The following is an 18,516-nucleotide window of genomic DNA, read 5'->3' on the forward strand; positions in this document are numbered from 1 at the left end:
GCAAGATTGGAAGGATTCAAAGCAAACAAGCCCTTCCCGATGAGCAAAACACCCAAACAACATACAAGGTGACCCACTGGTGATGCTAAAAATGAAATGTCTCAGATCTCTGCTTATATTGTCCTCTTTTCGCTCCATCCTGCCTTCCCACTAGGTGGATCTGACACTGAGGGGAAATGGTGGGTGATTCCTGGTTTCACTGTCGGCAAGTTACAGCTGATAAAGCAAATGGCTGCCTTTTTCTATGGTGCTTTTTATTGTGCTTATTAAGAAGTGAAAATGATGATGAAAGTCAACAATTTGTCTTAGTCCTACTTTTATTGGTGACTGGGGACTAGGATGGGGAGTGATGCTCAGTGAGACCCTGCCCAGATACAGGCCTGTCACTTAGCTGACCCATCCTCCTCCAGTCACCACCATATCTTTATTGAGATCAGTGAACCTTTAACCCCCCGCCCCCCACTCTCTCCTGGAATCCATCCTGGTAGTGCTAGGAGAAGGCATTACTAGATGACCCCAGAGCATGATGACCCCTGCCTCACCAGGAGGAGGTGGCCATTCACATACAGGTCTTACCTCCGGAGCTATGTAATCGGGAGTCCCACAGAATGTGGTGGTTGTCACGCCGTTCAGAATCCCTTCCTTGCACATCCCAAAGTCGGCTAGTTTGCAGTGACCTTCTGCATCTAGAAGAATGTTGTCCAGTTTCAAATCCCTGTAAGACAGGCCAAGGCTGCATGGTTAATGTCTCATTCACCCTGATAGGGTCTTCTTGAGTTGAAGAGATGTGCACATCCTAGGGAAATCTTCAGAAGAGAAAGTCCTGACTGGGGTGACCTGCCCCAAATCAATCTCAGTCCAGGGGTCTCTCATGTTGGTCGACTGTGGACAGTGCTGCCATTCTCCTCAGCATGAAGAAGGGGCTTCCACAACCCCAGAAACATATCAAGACCACTGCAGCTTAATAGATTAAAGTTAGTAGCTATTTACCAAAGACCTGCCATGCATTAAAATTCATATCATTTAGACCTTCCTTTGAGAGAAAGGGGCAGCTTATCCTCAATCTGTCATGAGTTAATCAGCAGAGGGACACATGGTGACATTAGTACATATTAACATCACCCAAGAATCAGGCACTTTTTTTTTTTTAAGTACCAGGATTGAACCCAGAGCCGCTCTACCTCTTATTTTGAGACAGTGTCTCACTAAATTGCTGAGGGTCTCACTAAGTTGCTGAAGCTGGCCTTGGACTTAAGATCCTCCTGCCTCAGCATCCCAAATCTCTGGAATTACAGGTGTGCATCCCTGCACCTGGCTCAGGTGCTACTTTTGCAGGGCATGAAGTATGTGAGCTGCTGGATTTCAGAAGAGGAGAGCACAGATGGCTGGTGCAGGCAGTGAGGGCTTCTAGGGAGCAGTGGCTCAAGTCTGTACAGAGGCTTGGTTTGGATAGACCATGAGGACAGAGGGTGGGAGGGAGAGGAGGTAGATGCAAAAGGTGCTAAAGAGACCACAGAATTGGGTCTGAATGGTGAGGAAAGACAAGTATGTTGGGACCAACCTCAGAGAGCCTCAAATGCCAGGAAGAGGGGTCTGAAATCCATGCCCACAGTGACAGATGCCCTACCTAGAGGAGCACCTTGTGTGTACAGCATCAGTCTTCCATGGGTGGCAAGCTGAGGGGAGGAACTGGTTGCAATAACCTAGGCTTAGAGGCTGTGGATAGTTCTGTACAGAAGGTGAGGGCCATGGTGGGGGGCATGCCAGCCTCAGCCAGTATGGCTCCCCTCTGCTTTGTTTTACACTTTGGGGTTCTATGGAATATGAAACCTGGGGTTCTAAGTAAAAATTTCTCTACCACCCAAGCCTGGAAACCCCAGGCCTCGGTTTGTAGAAGAAAGAATCTAGACTGTCCAGATGGACATTCCCACCCTGGGCCTCCTTCAGCAGCCACTCTGGGCTAAAAGGGGGTCTTGCAAAGAACATCCATTCCCCTGCATGCAGAGAGCAGGAAGGGCCATGCTTATGACCTTCTGGCATTTGAACTTGAACTCCAGCCACCGCCAGGGACCCGGGCCTGAGTGCAGAGGTGGGGCAGGAAGCGCTTTAGGACCTGCCTGCCTTGCTTCCATGACCCTGTTTCCGTTTACAGCTGGGACTCTGGGAAAGAAGAGAGCACATAAAATGTGCTGCTCTAAGCAAATGCTTGTGAACTACAGAAAGAACAGTGAGCCCAACCAAGTCTCCCTGACCCCTGCCCTGGCAGTGTGTGTGGTTAAGGCTCACCTCTGGCTGGGGGTAAGAAAGCAGGGACAAACGCTGGGCTGGGATCCAGGTGCCCTGGGGTTTTTCACTAATGATGGCATGGCCCTGTAGAGTCACCTGGCCAATCCCCTACCTGTCAAATCAGAATAACACACTCTGTTTGTGGGCTTGTTTGACGGACTAATGGGATAAACAGTGTGAAAGATGAAGGTATTTAATATCACTACATGCATTTCCTACAGGAGGAATCTGAGTTCCAGGGAGGGAGTTCTGCCTGCCCACTTGCAAATGTTCCATCGCCAGCCAGCAGGCTCTTTGGGCTCTGCTAAGTCAAGTTCCCCCTTTGTGCTCTAATATCCAGAATTGCCTTTCCAAGGTCCATATGGATGTGAGACGATCAAAGTGGCAATATTAATAGTAGAAGTAACAAGAATAATGCTTCTGTATGTGTGGAAAGCAGCTCGTGATTGACATTCATGCCCTGAAGACCCCTGTGAGTTAGGAAGTGCATGCTCTGCTACTACTTTATCCTTGCACAAATAAGTAAATGGGAGAGGGAAGAAGGCAAGTGGGTTTTGAAGGTTACCAGGGTTACCAGGGTTTCCTGCTCTGAAAGCTGGCATCTTAGCGCCTCTTGCTTCAACCTGGGCAGACTTCCTTCAGCACCGGCCACAACTCCTAACTTGATAAGATGCCCTGGGTGCCAGCCCTCAAAACGCTCTCTTTTAAAGTATTTGTCATGTCACGGGAAGGATCTGCTCTGATTTTTGTATATATGGGATAGATCAGAATGTACCAAGGTGGCCTGAACCCAAGACAGTTCTTGCTCAGGTTTCTGCATGAGGCCTCCTGGCCCTCAGACACAGCCCTTCCCACTGCTCAGGTTCCTAATCTATTCAGGGAAAAAGGGAAGGTGGGTGTCCCATTTCTTCCCACCTCCCTTTTGCCCCTGCATTGGCCCCAGCTGCACCCCTTTGCTTCCTGTCATCGCTTGTCCTTGGGGAAGAAGCTGGCCCAGCTACCAGCCCAGAATGACCACCTGACAGCCCAGTATGACCACCTGGTCTAGCATGTTCTGCAGGTAGCTGTGCCTGCACTGTGCCCCAGGGAGGCTCCAGCCCAACACACTTCTTCCTGCTCTTCTGCTGCCAATGCCTGAAATCCCAACTCTTGTCACTTTCCTCCCATTCCCTCTCTGCTCTCTGAATTTCCTCAAAACTCTAACTCCCTACACACAAATACCACCTATGCAAGAGTTAATGACTTCTATTTCTTTTTTGTGTATGACCGAAAAAGTTAGTGCAGCTCAAAAGATCCCTGGGCACCAGACAGGATGTTATTCAAATTTTGTTCCTCTGTGGGGTCTTGAGTCTCATTAAAAAGAAGACGATAGCTGGGCAAGATGGCGCACGTCTGTAATCCCAGCAGCTCAGGAGGCTGAGGCAGGAGGATCGCAAGTTCAAACCAGCCTCAGCAACTTAGTAAGGCTCTAAGCAACTCAGTGAGACCCTGTCTCTAAATAAAATACAAAAAAGGGGGGCAGGCTGGGGATGTGGCTCAGTGGTTAAGTACCCCTGGATTCAATCCCTGGTACCCCCTGCAAAAAAAGAGGGCTCATTCCTCTGGGACCTTCCCCCCAAGGGGGTAGGGGACAAAGGTTGCTAGACTGCTGGAAGGAGGTGGTGCCAGGACCCTGTGGCAACTATTGTTTTCCTCCATTCTCACCAGCATGGCTGCTCACCAGCATGGCTGCTCCACTTCCTATTCCTGCACCAGGAATCTCTCAGCAGCCAGTGTTTTGTGTGGCCTCTTTGACAGGGATCCCTATGGAGGGAGGAGGGTTGGGAGCAGTGGTACCCCAGCCTTTCCTACTCCTATTCTGAGGTCCACCTTCACGGCAGGGTGGGTGGTCTTTCCTTCCTACAAATTCCCAGGCACTCAGGACCCGGCAAGGCACATAGTAGGTACTCAGCAAACTGGACAGCTTTGCAGAGAGACAACTGCCTAGATATTAGTCCCTGTCTACTCAGTCCTCAAATACAAGGCATGAGACATTAAGGAGTAGGTTCATTTATTTTTTTAATAGAAGGAATACAATAAAATCCAGCAACATCTCTTCCCTCTATACAAACCAGAGTGACCTTTACTTATTTGATTTACCTAATAATAGTTTCATTCAGGGCTGGGGTTATAGCTCATTGGTGGAGCACTTGCCTAGCACATGTGAGGCACTGGGTTTGATCCTCAGCACATATAATATATTAAAAAATAGTTTCATTCAAATTTTGTTTTTCAATAGGTCAGACATTATTATGTTTAAAAAATATGAAAGTATCAAAGGGCAGATGGTAATAATTCTCCCTCTTTCATCCATTCCTTTTTGGTTTTTTTCTATCTGTTCCTTACAGGCAATTGTTTTTTTATTCATTCCTGTGTATCTTCTCAGTCAAACTTTATACATAAATAAGAAAATGTGAATATACATTCATTTCCCCATTTTTAATAAATTAGGTGCTGACTGCATGTAGTCTTCGGGGCCTTTACCTTTATTTGCTCAATCTGTATTGGAGATCTTTCTATCTTGGCACATAGATAGAACCTCCTAATTCTTTATTTTATGCTATATAATATTTCACTATTTTTATTGGGGAATATTTAGGGTATTTCTAAAATGCCATTACAGTGTGACTTTGAATAACCTCCTGCATATGATATTTTTGCATGTTTGCCTGTGTACCAAGGAATCATACACATTTCTTAGAAAAGAAATTTCTGAATTAGATACTGCAAGAATGTGAATGTCCTTGAATGTTGCCCAACCACTCTCCTTTGGGCTGAAAAATGTATACTCCCATGAGCAATATGTGATAGTGCTTGCTTCTCCACATTCTTGCCAACATGGTATGTTGTTCGGTTTAGGCAGTATGTCAGGTAAAAACCGTATCCCAGTATACCCTTAAGTTTCTCTGTAAGTTTCAGCATTTTTTTGTACCTTTAAAAGAAAACAGTATTTTTTTTCTTGTGACTTATCTGTGCTACCTTTTTCTTTTTGGTGTTTGTTTTTATTGATTTCTAGGGGCTCTTTCTATATTAGGAAACAAACTTTGTACAGGATAAGAGTTACAAACACTTTTTCTAGTTTATTGTTTGGCTTTTGACATGGCTTACAGTGGTTTGGGTGATATTATTTATTTTTATGTAACTAAATGGATGCTTTACTTTATGGTTCTTGGATTGTATGTCTTAATTTGAAAGGTTTCACCCATTTTAAAGATATAAAAGCATTCTCTCAAGGTTACTTCTAGTACTTTTGCTTTCATTTTATAAGCATAAGTTTCTAATGCTTTTGGAATCTGTTCTGATAAGAGGTGTGAAGTATACATCCAACTTTACTTGTTTCCAGCTATCTGGAAACAATCCCAGATGTTGAATAGTTCATCTTATCCTCACTGATGGAAATGGCACCTTTATTAAGTCTTCATGTCAAATCCTCTTGTGCACTTGTGTTTTTTCCTGTACCTTTTATTCTATTATATTGCTCTACACTACACTTTAATTATCACAGGATTATGATGTTTTAACACCTAGCAGAACTTGTCCCCTTCTTCTTTTTCAAATTTCTTGGCTATTCTTACTTGTTTATTTTTCCATATGAACTTTAGAATCATTTGTCTAGTTAAAAAGAAATCCTGGTGCTGTTTTTATTGGGAACACATCTAAAGTTATAAATTAACTCAGAGAGAATTGATATTTTCATGATGTCGAGTTTTCTTATCCAATAATATTGTTTATCTTTCCATTTGCCCAAGTCTTAACTGTGTCCTTTAGTAGCATTTTAAAATTCTCTGGTATAGATCTTGTGCATTTCTTTTTCCATTTTATGGCAGATTGTTGGTTGTCCCAATATCCATTCTCACCTCCTTCGTTAGTAAGAGAATGTTGAAGTTTTTCTCTTTTTTTCCCCCCTTTTAAGTCATGCATGTGGCCATGCAGCTATAAACTAAAGTGAAAAGCCTCCCTTGGAGCTGGGTGTGGTTATGTGACTAAGTTCCCACCAATCGAACATATGGCAGTCTCCTTAAAAGGAAGGGCCTTCTTGCTCTTTCCTTCCTCTCTCCTGTGTCCGGAATGAGGCTATATATAATGCCTGGTCTTAGTAGCTACCTCAGCCATAGTAAAGATAAAGGTCAAGTCCAAGGAATGATCCTATGACTTTCATATGAAAAAGAAAAAAATCTTGTATCTTATTGAAAGCACTGTTGTTTGGAGTTTATATGTTAATTCTACCTAAACCTGCTTCTAAATAATCCCAAGCTATTATTTTATATTTTAAATCTCTATCATAAATGGGGTCATTCCTTTTATTAGAGCTTTCATCTGGTCACATATGTATATGCTAGCTGTTAATTTCTGTTTATCATTCTTTTGCCCTGCCACTTACTGAATTCTCTTTATTTTTGCAAAGTAATTTTCCAACTGCTTCTTCTGAATTTTTCAGATTACCCGCAGTTAGTGATCATTGCCTCTCTTCGTTTTCAGTGTTTGTATTTCTGATGCATTTCTCTTCTCTGATTGTATTGACTAGCATCTCAGAAACAACATTAAATAATATTAATAGGTGTTAGTGAGCATCTTTTGTAGTCCCTAAGTTAGGACCATTTCCCTGAGACAGAATGCCTTAATCATAGTTGCTGGTCCCCTGGATTGACAGCTACCTTACTGTACTCTCCATAGACAAAGACTTGAGAGAAGTTCCATGGAAACACTTCCTTCCCAGCTGCCAGAGGGCCACATGGGCTGTGGGCAAGAGGCTAACAGCAGACTCTTCAGCATCCTTCTGGTCCAGGGTTTCTCAACCTTGGCACACTGGGGCCAGACTGACCTTTGGGACTAGATACTTCTTTGCTGTGGGGCTGTCCTATACTCTGCAGGATCTTAGTAGCGCTCATGGCCTCTGAGTTAGATGTTATTAATACTGACCTCTTGTTGCATTGAGACTTTGCCAAACAGCCCTTGCATGTCTCTGGTTGACAACTACCATTCTAACCTAAGTCTTAAGCAGTGATCAAGGTTCCAAGATGGCCTGACCCAGGTTATTAAGCCAAATAGAGATTTGGAAGCAATGTTTTGACTTAAAGGAATGGATACATTTGCCTGGAGTGTTTTCCACCATTTTATCCCTGGGAGTCAGGAATCCTGACTAGACCAACCTGGCCAACATGTGGCATCATTAACTCAACTTTTAAAACATGTGAGAAAACTGAGGCTCAGAACAGGCGCCTTGCCTGAGGTCACGTGGTTGGGAAGAGGCTGCGCTGGGCTGCCCCAAGTGACTGCTACTGCTGTGTGTGTGTGTGTGTGTGTGTGTGTGAGAGAGAGAGAGAGAGAGAGAGAGAGAGAGAGAGAGAGAGAGAGAAAGAGAGAGAAAGAGAGAGAGCTGCCTTTTAGATAAAATGTAAGATGCATGAGTTGGAAATCTCTATGTGATGTTTGGGCCCAAATTCCTCTGGGCTGGGAAAAGAAGACTGTGGTGAGAAGGGAGCCACAGAGGCCGAGAGATCATGGCCACTGACAAGGATGGATTGATTTAGAGGCAGGATGGCAGAACCCAGGCTCCCCTGGGGCAGGAGTGCAGACCTCTTCCAGAAAACCAAAAGACGTCAAGAAAGGAAATTCCCTCAACAATGTACTTAAAAAAAATTCTATAAAACCTATCTGAGGAAGGGAAAAAAAATATAGCAGTTAGTTTCAGGGGAAAAACACACAAAAAACCCTTGACTTCTAACACCAACTATATGTGCTACTCTATTGGGGTGGGAAAGGGGAAAAGGACTGTGGGTAAAAACAAGGGTCCCTAAAATGAGTTTGCTGTGAGGGAAGGAAAAAAGGACCTAATACTGAGAGAGAACTGGTGTGTAAGGCAACCTTGTGGATATGCATGATAGGTTAGACAGTGTTTGTAACAAAAGTATGTTATATGGGACAGGGAAGGGAACGGAACCCAGGGCTTTATGAATGCCAACTCATGCTCCACCCACTGAGCTACTTCCCAGAAGTATGTAGGTTTTTTTTTTTTTGCGGGGGCGGGGGGGCAGTTACCAAGTTGAACTCAGGGACACTCGACCACTGAGCCACATCCCCAGCCCTATTTTGTATTTTATTCAGAGGCAGGGTCTTGCTGAGTTGCTTAGCACCTTGCTTTTGCTGAGGCTGGCTTTGAACTCGTGATCCTCCTGCCTCAGCCTCCTGAGCCACTGGGATTCAAGGTGTGTGCCACCACGCCCAATGAAGTATGCTTTCAATATGACAAGAAACCAACTGTGGAGCTCTATAGCAATGTGTCTAGAATAATTTGAAATACATATCTTGGCTTCTAACACTTGCCCCCCCCCCCCCAAGGTATGGCTGTGTGTGTATCAAATCTGTGACAGTGGTATATACACAAGAAGTGGTCAGTCCTTCATGTTGTAATCTAGATGCAGAATGGGACCCCCAACCTCTCTCTTTCCCTTGTTCAGGTAGGAAGTGAGGCCATTCTGAATGGGAATCTGCTGTTCCTAGCTGGTTAATGGTGGGTTGGTCCAACATACCTATGAGACTCAGTTTCCTTATTTGTTAAATGGGGATTACATTGCCAGGATGGAACAACATAACCTGTGTGAAAGCTCTAGTACAGTGCTTGGGATATGGAGTTACCTCAGAAATTCTGCCTTCTCCAGGGGTCTCTCAAAATCATTTCTTAAAATATGGATCCCTTGCCAGGAAAAGTCACTAAATCCCTAATGAGTCTTCATTTTTGAAAAATATTTAGTATCTCCTATTTGGTATGAGCCACTAAAGATAGATGAGAGAGAGAGAGAGAGAGAGAGAGAGAGAGAGAGAGAGAGAGAGAGAAAGAGAGAGAGAGAGAGACATTAGACTTCTTTCAGTCTAGCTATAAGAAAATTATAGGACCCTCCACCCCCGCCCCATGCATGCATGAGAACACGAAGCTCCCCAGGAAGAAACCAAAGGTGAGGGTCGGGGGTAGGGTAGGGGTGGGAATGGAGCCACTCAGGTGTTAATAACCAGGATGGATGTGACAGCTTCCAGACACTTAATAACCTACTTAGGACTGGGATCTTGGCCCTGGGAGTGGCTACCACATGCTATCAACTGGGGATCTCCAGGGGTGGGGGTGGGCAGTGAATAAGCCCACATTAGTGAAGTGAGCCAGGACCTGAACTTCATATGTTGGATGGAGCCCTTTTTGTCTCACTGGGCAGCCCAGCTGTCACATCCTTTCTGAACACAGCCTTTCCCATTTGGGCCACTGTATCTTCCAAATTCGATGGTAGATACCCCTCCAGAGTAAGGGCCAGGAAACTTTTCCTTCAGTAAACCACACTGCATTCTAGCAGAGCAGGTTGGCACATGAGGCTCTTAATCTATCAGGCAAAAAATGGAAAAAAAAAATATCTTTTTGCATGATTCAAAAATTCATCATGAAAGATGAGATTCATATGTGCCTGAGTCCTTTAACTAGGACCTGAATTTTAATGTTTTAGCCCCTGTGGCACATTAGTTCCACAAAGCTCAGGCCTGAGAGCCAGGCACATGAGAGCAAATTCCTTCAGTTACTTGAAGATAAGCGATCAGAAAATTACTCAGGGATGCCAAGTATTTGGGTTGCCAGAGCACAGGCCCTTGAGGGAGGTTATAAAGAAACTCTGCTTATTTTTGGACAAATAGTGGAGACTTTGTGAATGAGAGTGGCTAGTCAGATGGGAATGGGGATGTTTTTGACAAATGAAACCAAACACCTTCATATTCAACAATCAATACCTTCAAAAGAAATGTATAGTCAGATTCCCTTCAATGTTGTGGCATTGATAAATGCAACCCTCCAGTATTCTCTGTAGCATTCCCTGTGGCAGGAACCTTCTCTTGCTCCCAGGAAAGCTGAATCTCTCAAAAACCTCCCTAGACCAACCAAGAAGCAAGCAAGGTCGATCTATTGCCTCTCCAACGAAAGCAAAAGCACAACTGGGAACAGTGGCACACGCCTGTAATCCCAGAGACTGGGGAGGCCGAGGCAGGAGGATCATAAGTTTGAAGCCAACCTCAGCAACTTATCAGTGAGCCCTAGGCAACTTAGTAAAACCCTGTCTCTTACAACATAAAAAGGACTCGGGATGTAGCTCAGTGGCAAAGTGCCCCTAGGTTTTATCACCAGTACCAAGGAGAAAAAAAAAAGTGCAAAAGCACCATTTGTTTCAAAGCCCAAGGTAAAGGATTTCAAAATTCTCTACTACAGTGCTGAGTCAATGGCAGTATTTCATATGGGCCAGTCTGCAGGGAAACCTTTCCCCAAGTCTCTTCATGGGGAAAACTCAGTCATTTAGGAGTAAAATAATAACTACCTTTATAAAAAATTTCCCCCGAATCCTTTTTATGCCAGGTTCAGTGTTATCTCATTTAATTCAACAAACACTCTGTGAATCTGGTAGATGATGATGATTATCATTTTTAGAGATGAAGGTGATGTGTTCTTCAGGATGGCCCTAAACTGCTGGGCTCAAGTGATCCTTCTGCCTCATCTTTCCAAGTAGCTGGAAGTATAGGCATGTACCACTGGGCCCTTCTAATAGGATAAATATTATCCCCATTTCCTAGGTAAGGATAAAAGATCTGAGGGGTTATTTAACTGGTCCTAGACACACAGGTGGTGAATAGTGACAGTCAGTCCTTCCTAACAACACTTCCATATTCTTAGCTACTTTGCTATGTTGCCTGAGGAGAAAAAAAAATGTATTACATCCACACTTTTGTGAGACAGAGAGCACAGTTGCTGTTGTTAAGATGGTAGCTGTTCCTGACTCGTGGCAATATGCTTATAAGATGTAACTGATAACCTAGACAAGGCTATTTTCACCAGATGGCCCCTTATCTGGAGAAAGCAGACATTCAGCCATTACACCAACAGCTGGGAACCTGAGGTGTCAAACAGCAACCCAGTTTACAGCCAAAATAAATAGCCTGGGGCTGTACCTTGGCATTACAACTTGGAATCACTGCAGAATAACTTATCTGATTGCATGATTATCCAATTTATTTTTTAAACCCATAGTAAGACAAGCACTTTCTTATCTTTAATAGGCCTGGATAAATTCCTGACTCCCACCAATGGGAGATAGGCATTGACCTGTGGCTCCTAGGATCATTATGACACCCATATCTAGTCTCCCACCCTCTTTAATCCATTGGTCAACTTACTCATCAGAATAGCAGCTCAGAATATAGACTGGAGTCAAGGACAAAAGTGACCCCAAGCAAGCTGCTTTCCTGAGCATTATTGTCCTTAAAGTAAGATAAGAATGGATGAGTTAATCCCCAAGGACCCTTCCAGTCTATGACCCTGGGAAGTGGAGGAAGTTGGAGCCCATGAAGCTTGGACCTGCAATCCTGGCTAGTGAACACCAAATGTTTCCTTTTCACCTTGGAGCAAACTTTTGCCGGCAGGCCTTTTAATACAAAATGTAAATCAGATGGTGCTCTCTTCCTTGTATTCTTCAGTGGCGTCCCAGGAACTTGGTTTCTAGTGTGGAGTGAGGGACCTTTTACAGTCTCCATGAACATGGCCCTCTAGCCTCGTTTTTCACCCTGTCCCCCTTACAGTCCCAACTAGGGGCTGGCAGGCCTTTAGCTGGTCCCTATCTCCTCCTGATGTCCTACGATTGGCCCTACTATGTGTCTGTCTCGCATGATAGACGACACCACAAGGAGAGGGCCTCTGACTGCCATAGTGGCCAGTGTAGTCCAGCACCTCAGGACTGTTTGGTCAAGTGGATGAAGGAATAAGTGAGTAGAGAGAATTCTCAGACCCAGGCCCTGGGCAGGCACACATTTCCAGAAAACATATAGAAAAATTTAAACATTATTATTAAAAGGATTACACTGAGGTCAAAACCATCAGAGACAGCTGAATCTGGCTTATTCTCGCATCCTCCCATCCATTCACCCCTTCATATTCAGGAAGAGCCCCAAGCAACTGTGAGTCCTCTGCTAACCTTGCGACCCCTTCCGTGGCAGGCAGTGAGGAGCTGAAATTCCTTAATTCTACCACAGGGACTGGCCCATCTCCCTGCCATTTTGGGCCACTTGCCTCTTCTCTCCAGCCACTTGGGTCCCTGGCAGCTCCTCAGGCTCACCAAATGCTTTCCTGCCTGAGACCTTTGCCACAGCACACATGTTCTCTCCCCCTAGAGAACAGAATCCTTATTGTTCCGGTCTCGGCTGGACCCTTAAAGATGCCTCTCTTGATCCCTCTATCTAAAGGAGTCCAACCCACCCCCAGTCCTTACTTTAATCTCAGCCACAGCACCTTGGTCACTTCCTTCACAGCACGGCTCACATCTTGTAATTACTTTGCTTGCTTATCTCCTGAAGTTATGACTGGTTTAACTCGCATGAACTCCATGAGAACAGGGACTGCATCTTTGTGTTTATAACTCGGTCCCCAGAGCCCTGCAAAGTGCCTGGTACTCAATGTTCATTGAACGCTGGAATGGAATAACGGGCAGATCCTGTAATAAGTCTGTTTTAGTGACAGTCTAGTTAATGGCCTAATTATAACAACTAACAACATCCCTTACCTACTTGGCCTTCCGTGTAATAATTCCACAGTATTCACTGAGTTTCTACTCTGAGCCTGTTCTTGCAAGGCCTTGAAGATACTGAGAAAAAAGACATAATTCCTGTCCTTAAGGAGGGGCCTAGGGTCTGGAGGGAGACATGGACATAGGCCAGGGCACTGGGGATGGGGGACTCTACAGCAGAGGGGAAAAACAGGACACCATCACTAGCCTTAGAAGGCACAGCTGCTGGCCTCGCCTTGTTTGGGGCCAGCGATATGCAGTTCTTAGTGTAGCCAACACTGTCATCACAGCAAGCGCCACTACAGTGGAAGGACCAAGAGTGACCTTCCTGGAGGCGTGCCTGGAGCGTGGTGGAAGTGGTCTTCAGAACCTGATGCCGGGCCTACAATTCCCGGACAGGAAAATCCAAAAAGCTCTTTGGTCAGGAGAAGAAGCTGCCAAAACTTTTAGTTAGTGTACATCTTCCATGTTCAGCCACGCAAGGAGCCACGTGCTCGGAGATGGGCCAGCCCTTTGCAGGTCACCCTGGCCCAAAAAAAGAGTGGAGGAAATGCGAATGGAACTCCCCACAAGTTGAGGGGGATGTAGGGGAAGCACGTCTTCCTGCAAACGGAGGGTCACCCGAGTTACTTGGAGGACATCAGAGGCCTACTGCAGGGCCAGGGGGCTGAAAGAAGGACTGACCTCTGAAGGGACAGAAAACAGATTTTATTATTCTTAAAAAAGAAATCTCACATTTGTATTTGTTTAATTTGGCCAGGGGAGGTATTTGCTTTCAGACTGCGCAGTGCATTTCAGCTGACCAGAAATTGTGTGTGTGTGTGTGTGTGTGTGCGCGCGCGCGCGCGCGCGTGCGTGTGAGTGCATGCGTCTATGCCAGCGAGGAAGGGGGCAGGACTGGGCTCATGCCCACACATGGTCTTATGGGCTCAGATCTGTGGGTTAAAAGATGAGGAGGATGCACGAGGATGAGGCAGGTTGAGAAGAATTCCTCATCTTCATCAGGGAGGACATAATCTGCTGGAGTTTATGGAATAAAAACATCCTCCATTGATCCATTTGGTGAATATTGACGGAGCACCTACTGTGTACCAGAGAGGCCAGGTTTTGTGGTGAGGGGAAGGGTGGACCAGTAGTTCAGACTGCACATGCTCAGACTGAGGTGCCTCCGAGACATCCTATTGAATGTTCTGACCAGGTGGTTCCATGTGGAGGTTTGGGTTAGAGAGGGTATGAGTGAGATCTGCTAGGAAGAGGGTGTATAGTGTGAGAAGAGAAGAGGGCTAGAACAGACCGGTGAGCAAATGCAATACTGAATGGCTAGGACTTGTGATGTAGCAGCCAGAGAGCAAAGTCAGGAGACTGTGGTGTCTGGAGGCCCAGGCAGAGGGAGAATCTCAAGCAAAGGGTACAGTCAGCCAGCGACAGGGCTCTACAACTCAGTAATTCAAAGCTCTTTATAATTAGCTGAGGCCCCAGGAGATAGTTATTTTTCCTTATTTATAGTTACTGGTGTTTTCTTTCTATGCTTTGATACTCCAACTTAGAAATAATAACGGGGCTGGGGGTGAAGCTCAGTGTGTGGCAAAGTGCTTGCCTAGTGTGCGCAAGGTCCTGGGTTTGATTCCCAGCACCATAAATAAAAAACAAAAACAAAAGACCTATAACTTGGACATACTAACAATAAGTAGTAGCAGGAGTTGTATTTTTTTAAGAAAAGATTTTTCAAGCCAATGGAGGTATCAGGTACCAGGGTCAGCCCCAGCAAATAGCTTCAGTAACGAAAAGAGCCTTAAACCTCAAACTTGCCATGGGAAAAAGGGAGGGGATTTCCAGACTTTGACTCAGGGAAAACAAGAAAAGAAAGCAATAACTCTGAAAATGTGACCCTGGGAGACATGACCTTGGGCAAAGCAGCAGCAGTCCCCATGCAGGAAGAAGCCCAATCAAGAAAATCCACAGAAGTTGCTTATTCTCCACAAACTCTAGCCTTAAAGTCTAGAAGGATCTGGCAGCTTTTCTTCCACTGATGCCCATCCCAGGCTGTCCCTGAGGAGTTGGTTGGTCAGTGCATGGTGCTCTGACCCGCCAGCAGTTCAGCATTCCTGGGCTGTCTGTCCTCTCCACTCCCAGGCCCAATGCCTCTGGTTCCCTGGCCAGCAATGCCTACCAGACTATTCCATTGGAGGGGGAATCTGTACTCTGGATATTTCTTTACTGACTTATTAAAATTCGTCCTTCCCTGTACTATGTGTCCTTCCCAACTATTTGCAAATCTCTAATGTAACTGAGATAAATTGGACAAGCAGTGATTAAAACGTACCTCCTCCGGGGGACCTGCATGGATTGATCAAAAGACTAGAGCGCTGGTAAGTGATTTAGGCCAGACAAGGCTCCAATGCCACTTCCCAGGACCTTGCAGGAGGGGGTCTGGCATTGCCTCCTGAGGATCCTCAGGGTCACTGCTTAGCTTCATCCTGAGTCAACTGCTTCCTTTTTTTCTTTTTTTAATTCTACAACCTTCTTGCAACAGTATTTGGATTTTCTTGATGTCATTTGGTTGAGACTGCTGTTCACTTCCCGGTGAACACCAACTGAGTGATTCTGGCTTTCCCGGCAACCACCAACTGAGTGATTCTCACACTCACGCAGGTGGTCTGGCCATAGATGCAGGTGAGCTATGAGTGAGTTATGTTCAATGGAGGGAGGTACTTCAAAAAGGCTGACCCATCTCTGCTCCAGGAAAGAGTGACACCCAGTTTTTAAATAAAGTCAACCTACAGTTCAGGTCATGGAAGTACACTGAGGACATGGGGTACACACACAGATAGCAGAAGGCCCTCACATTTAGCTCTTATGGTTTTACTAATCTTGAGACTCCCCCAAAGTCAAGTAGCAATTTCTACCTGTGTAGAATGCACATTTTAATTTGATTTTTAATGAAGCTGGTGTGTGAGGTAAGTCAGTTGGCCAGCCAAAGAGCGAAACCAAGTGGAGATACGCGACAAGGTTGGTGGAAAGAACATTTCTCAGCCAGAAAGCAAGAGCTTAGACAATTTGCTGGTTGTTCCAATCTATGACAAATAAGTCCTCCAACTATTCTATTCTGAAATAAAAAAATCATGGCAAGTGTCAAGTCCAAAACTGAAACTTTACTGAAAAATAGGAAGGTGGTTAACACAGGCTGTGAGGGTGTGCCAGGAAACATAACCCTCAACACTCACATATCTACATCTCTACAGGTATTAATCACACCATATACCTTATTTCATACATTTATTACATGAAATTCATAGGCATCCATTGGTTTGGACTGAGCTCCTCTTGCACCAGGCCCAACAGAACAAACCAAAATGGAGTTACTCATGCTGAAGATCCAAACCACCAGACTGAAACCAAGTTATTTATTTGACCTTCCCAGAAATCAGATAAGAGATAATAGCCAAATCCCCAAACAAGCCAATTTTAGTTGATAAGAAAGTCTATTCTGATTTAACCTTTAAAAAAAGTAACCTGAAGTCACCTGATGGTAACCAGGTTTTTCTTATTTTTCTGTTTCTTTCTCCACTTTCCTTACAAGACCCACTATTCTGCTACTATGGGAACTCTCATTCTATTTTGTAGAGTGGAGGCTGCTCCAATTCATGAATCTTAATTAAAAGTACATATATAATAATGTAGAGTGAAGTGTGTATATGACAAACAGTAAGATTAATAACACATAAAGATGCGGAGAGGAGAGAAATGTTGAGAGTTAGCCTTTTTATATATTCTGCAAGAAAGTAGGTATGTGCTGTGAAAGTAGGCCTAAGTAATAAGTAACCCTCAAGCTCTCTTTCTCTGTCCCATCTATTAATCATATATACAGTCTACTTAATGATAGGGACATGTTCTGAGAACTGTGTCATTAGGTGATTTTGTTGTAGTGTGAACATCATACTTACATCACAACTTACACAGACTACCTTTCCAGATGATGAAATCTAATGGGACCACCACTGTTCAGACAGCCTGTTGTTAAATAAAACTTCTTTATGCAGGACTGTACTTAATTATTTGTACAATAAGGTGAATACAAAAAGTACATATACAATAAAGCATACCTTATGATTAATGCATGCTATATGTAGACAGATGTTGGAAGTTATATGTTCTCATATATATATACAACAGATAATATACAATAAAGTATATGCAATACAGTATATAGTATGATTAATATATGAAAAGATTATTCTGTATGATTATATATGTTATTTAATTTCATGTAACAAAAGTACATATAGTGTACATACTACATAAAATAAAAGTTAATTTTAGAAGTGACTTACTAGATCATACTTTGTGTTGTTGGTCTTTTCCCAATTTTGCAATTTCTTCTTACCAACCTAATGCTTTATGCTAATCGAGATCAAAACAAAACAAAACAAAACAAAAAACAATTACTCTTAAAAGCTTAAGAGTATACAAAAGCAAAATCTGTCATCTTATCAGGCTGAAGAAAAAAAAGCACTATTTTCATGTGCTGACAGTCCCTAATGGAGGTTAATTAAACAAATGCTAATTTTCTAATCTGTTGATGACTGGCAAATAGTGTATGTATTGCCAGAGATTAGCTGTTAAGATAAACACCCACAACCATACCTGCTCTTTTTTGAAACCATGAATGTTCTGATTTAATGGAAAATCACTGCAAGGCACAAGTATAAACTGTAAAACAATTAAAATAATAAATCCAAATGGCAGCAACTCCCAGTTGAATCTTACAACATAAAACTAAACAGCTGCCAACCCACAGAGCCCTGCCCTGGGTCCTCTAGCTGCTGGGGCAAGGCACAGGCACAGGCATGTCCCAGGGGAGACGTCCAGCGAGAAGCCAGGCCAGCTGGAGTCCCAGCTGAGAAAGTAACATGGTCACCCAGGCACAGGAGGTCCTAGGATCCTACTTAGCTTGCTTCCCTTCACAGGGAAAAAAAATGATTTGTTCATGCATACCAATATTTTAGGGTGTATATTATGTGACACCCACTGTTCTTAAACTTTAAGAAATAAGGTCCCTGAACTCGTGTAGCTTACATTCTAGCATGAAATGAGATAATCCACTAATATAACAATAAATAATGCCAAGGAGTGAAGGTGCAATGAATGTTTAAGCTGGAATTAACTCTGGTCATGCCCTTGTTTCTTTCCCATTAAACAACAAACATTTGTTAAGCACCTTCGATGTGCCCCTGGTTTCTGTGACTCTAAGACTTGGCTTCTGCCAGTGTCATGTGAAACCAGCAGGGTGTGGAGCCCAAGGATGGCATTTGGTGAGCATTTACTAGTGCCCTTTATGTCAAAGAGCTTATTTCATCCCCCCCCCCCCCACCCAAACTGTGAAATGTGTCCTGTTATCACTCCCATTTTAGAGAAGACCAAACTGAGATTTAGAGACTGAGTACCTTGCCCCACAGACCACAGCTAGGATAGGGTTGGGGAGCCCCACAGAGTGAGGTATGAACCCACCCCAGTCTCCATGTGTGCCCAGATGGGTGGTAGAAAAGGAAGTCCCAGGAAGCTGTGAGCTCCTCAAAGAATGATCTGCATCTGCTGCACTGTATTCTCCCCAGAC

General features: G+C 44.2%; 1 protein-coding gene across 1 annotated transcript in view; it reads right to left on the reverse strand.

Moving 5' to 3' along the window:
- The window catches only part of Prkce (protein kinase C epsilon), a 486,225-nt gene that overhangs the window by 37,669 nt on the left and 430,040 nt on the right, over window positions 1–18,516 (reverse strand). Inside the window, exon 12 of the mRNA XM_046424887.2 lies at window positions 577–715. Coding sequence (XP_046280843.1) covers window positions 577–715 — 139 coding nt within the window. The remainder of the gene's footprint in view (window positions 1–576; window positions 716–18,516) is intronic.

Source organism: Marmota monax, unplaced genomic scaffold (assembly GCF_021218885.2).
Source record: "Marmota monax isolate L192 unplaced genomic scaffold, Marmota_monax_Labrador192_F-V1.1 WCK01_AAM20220418_F8-fsc00015, whole genome shotgun sequence".
Taxonomy (NCBI): Eukaryota; Metazoa; Chordata; class Mammalia; order Rodentia; family Sciuridae; genus Marmota; species Marmota monax.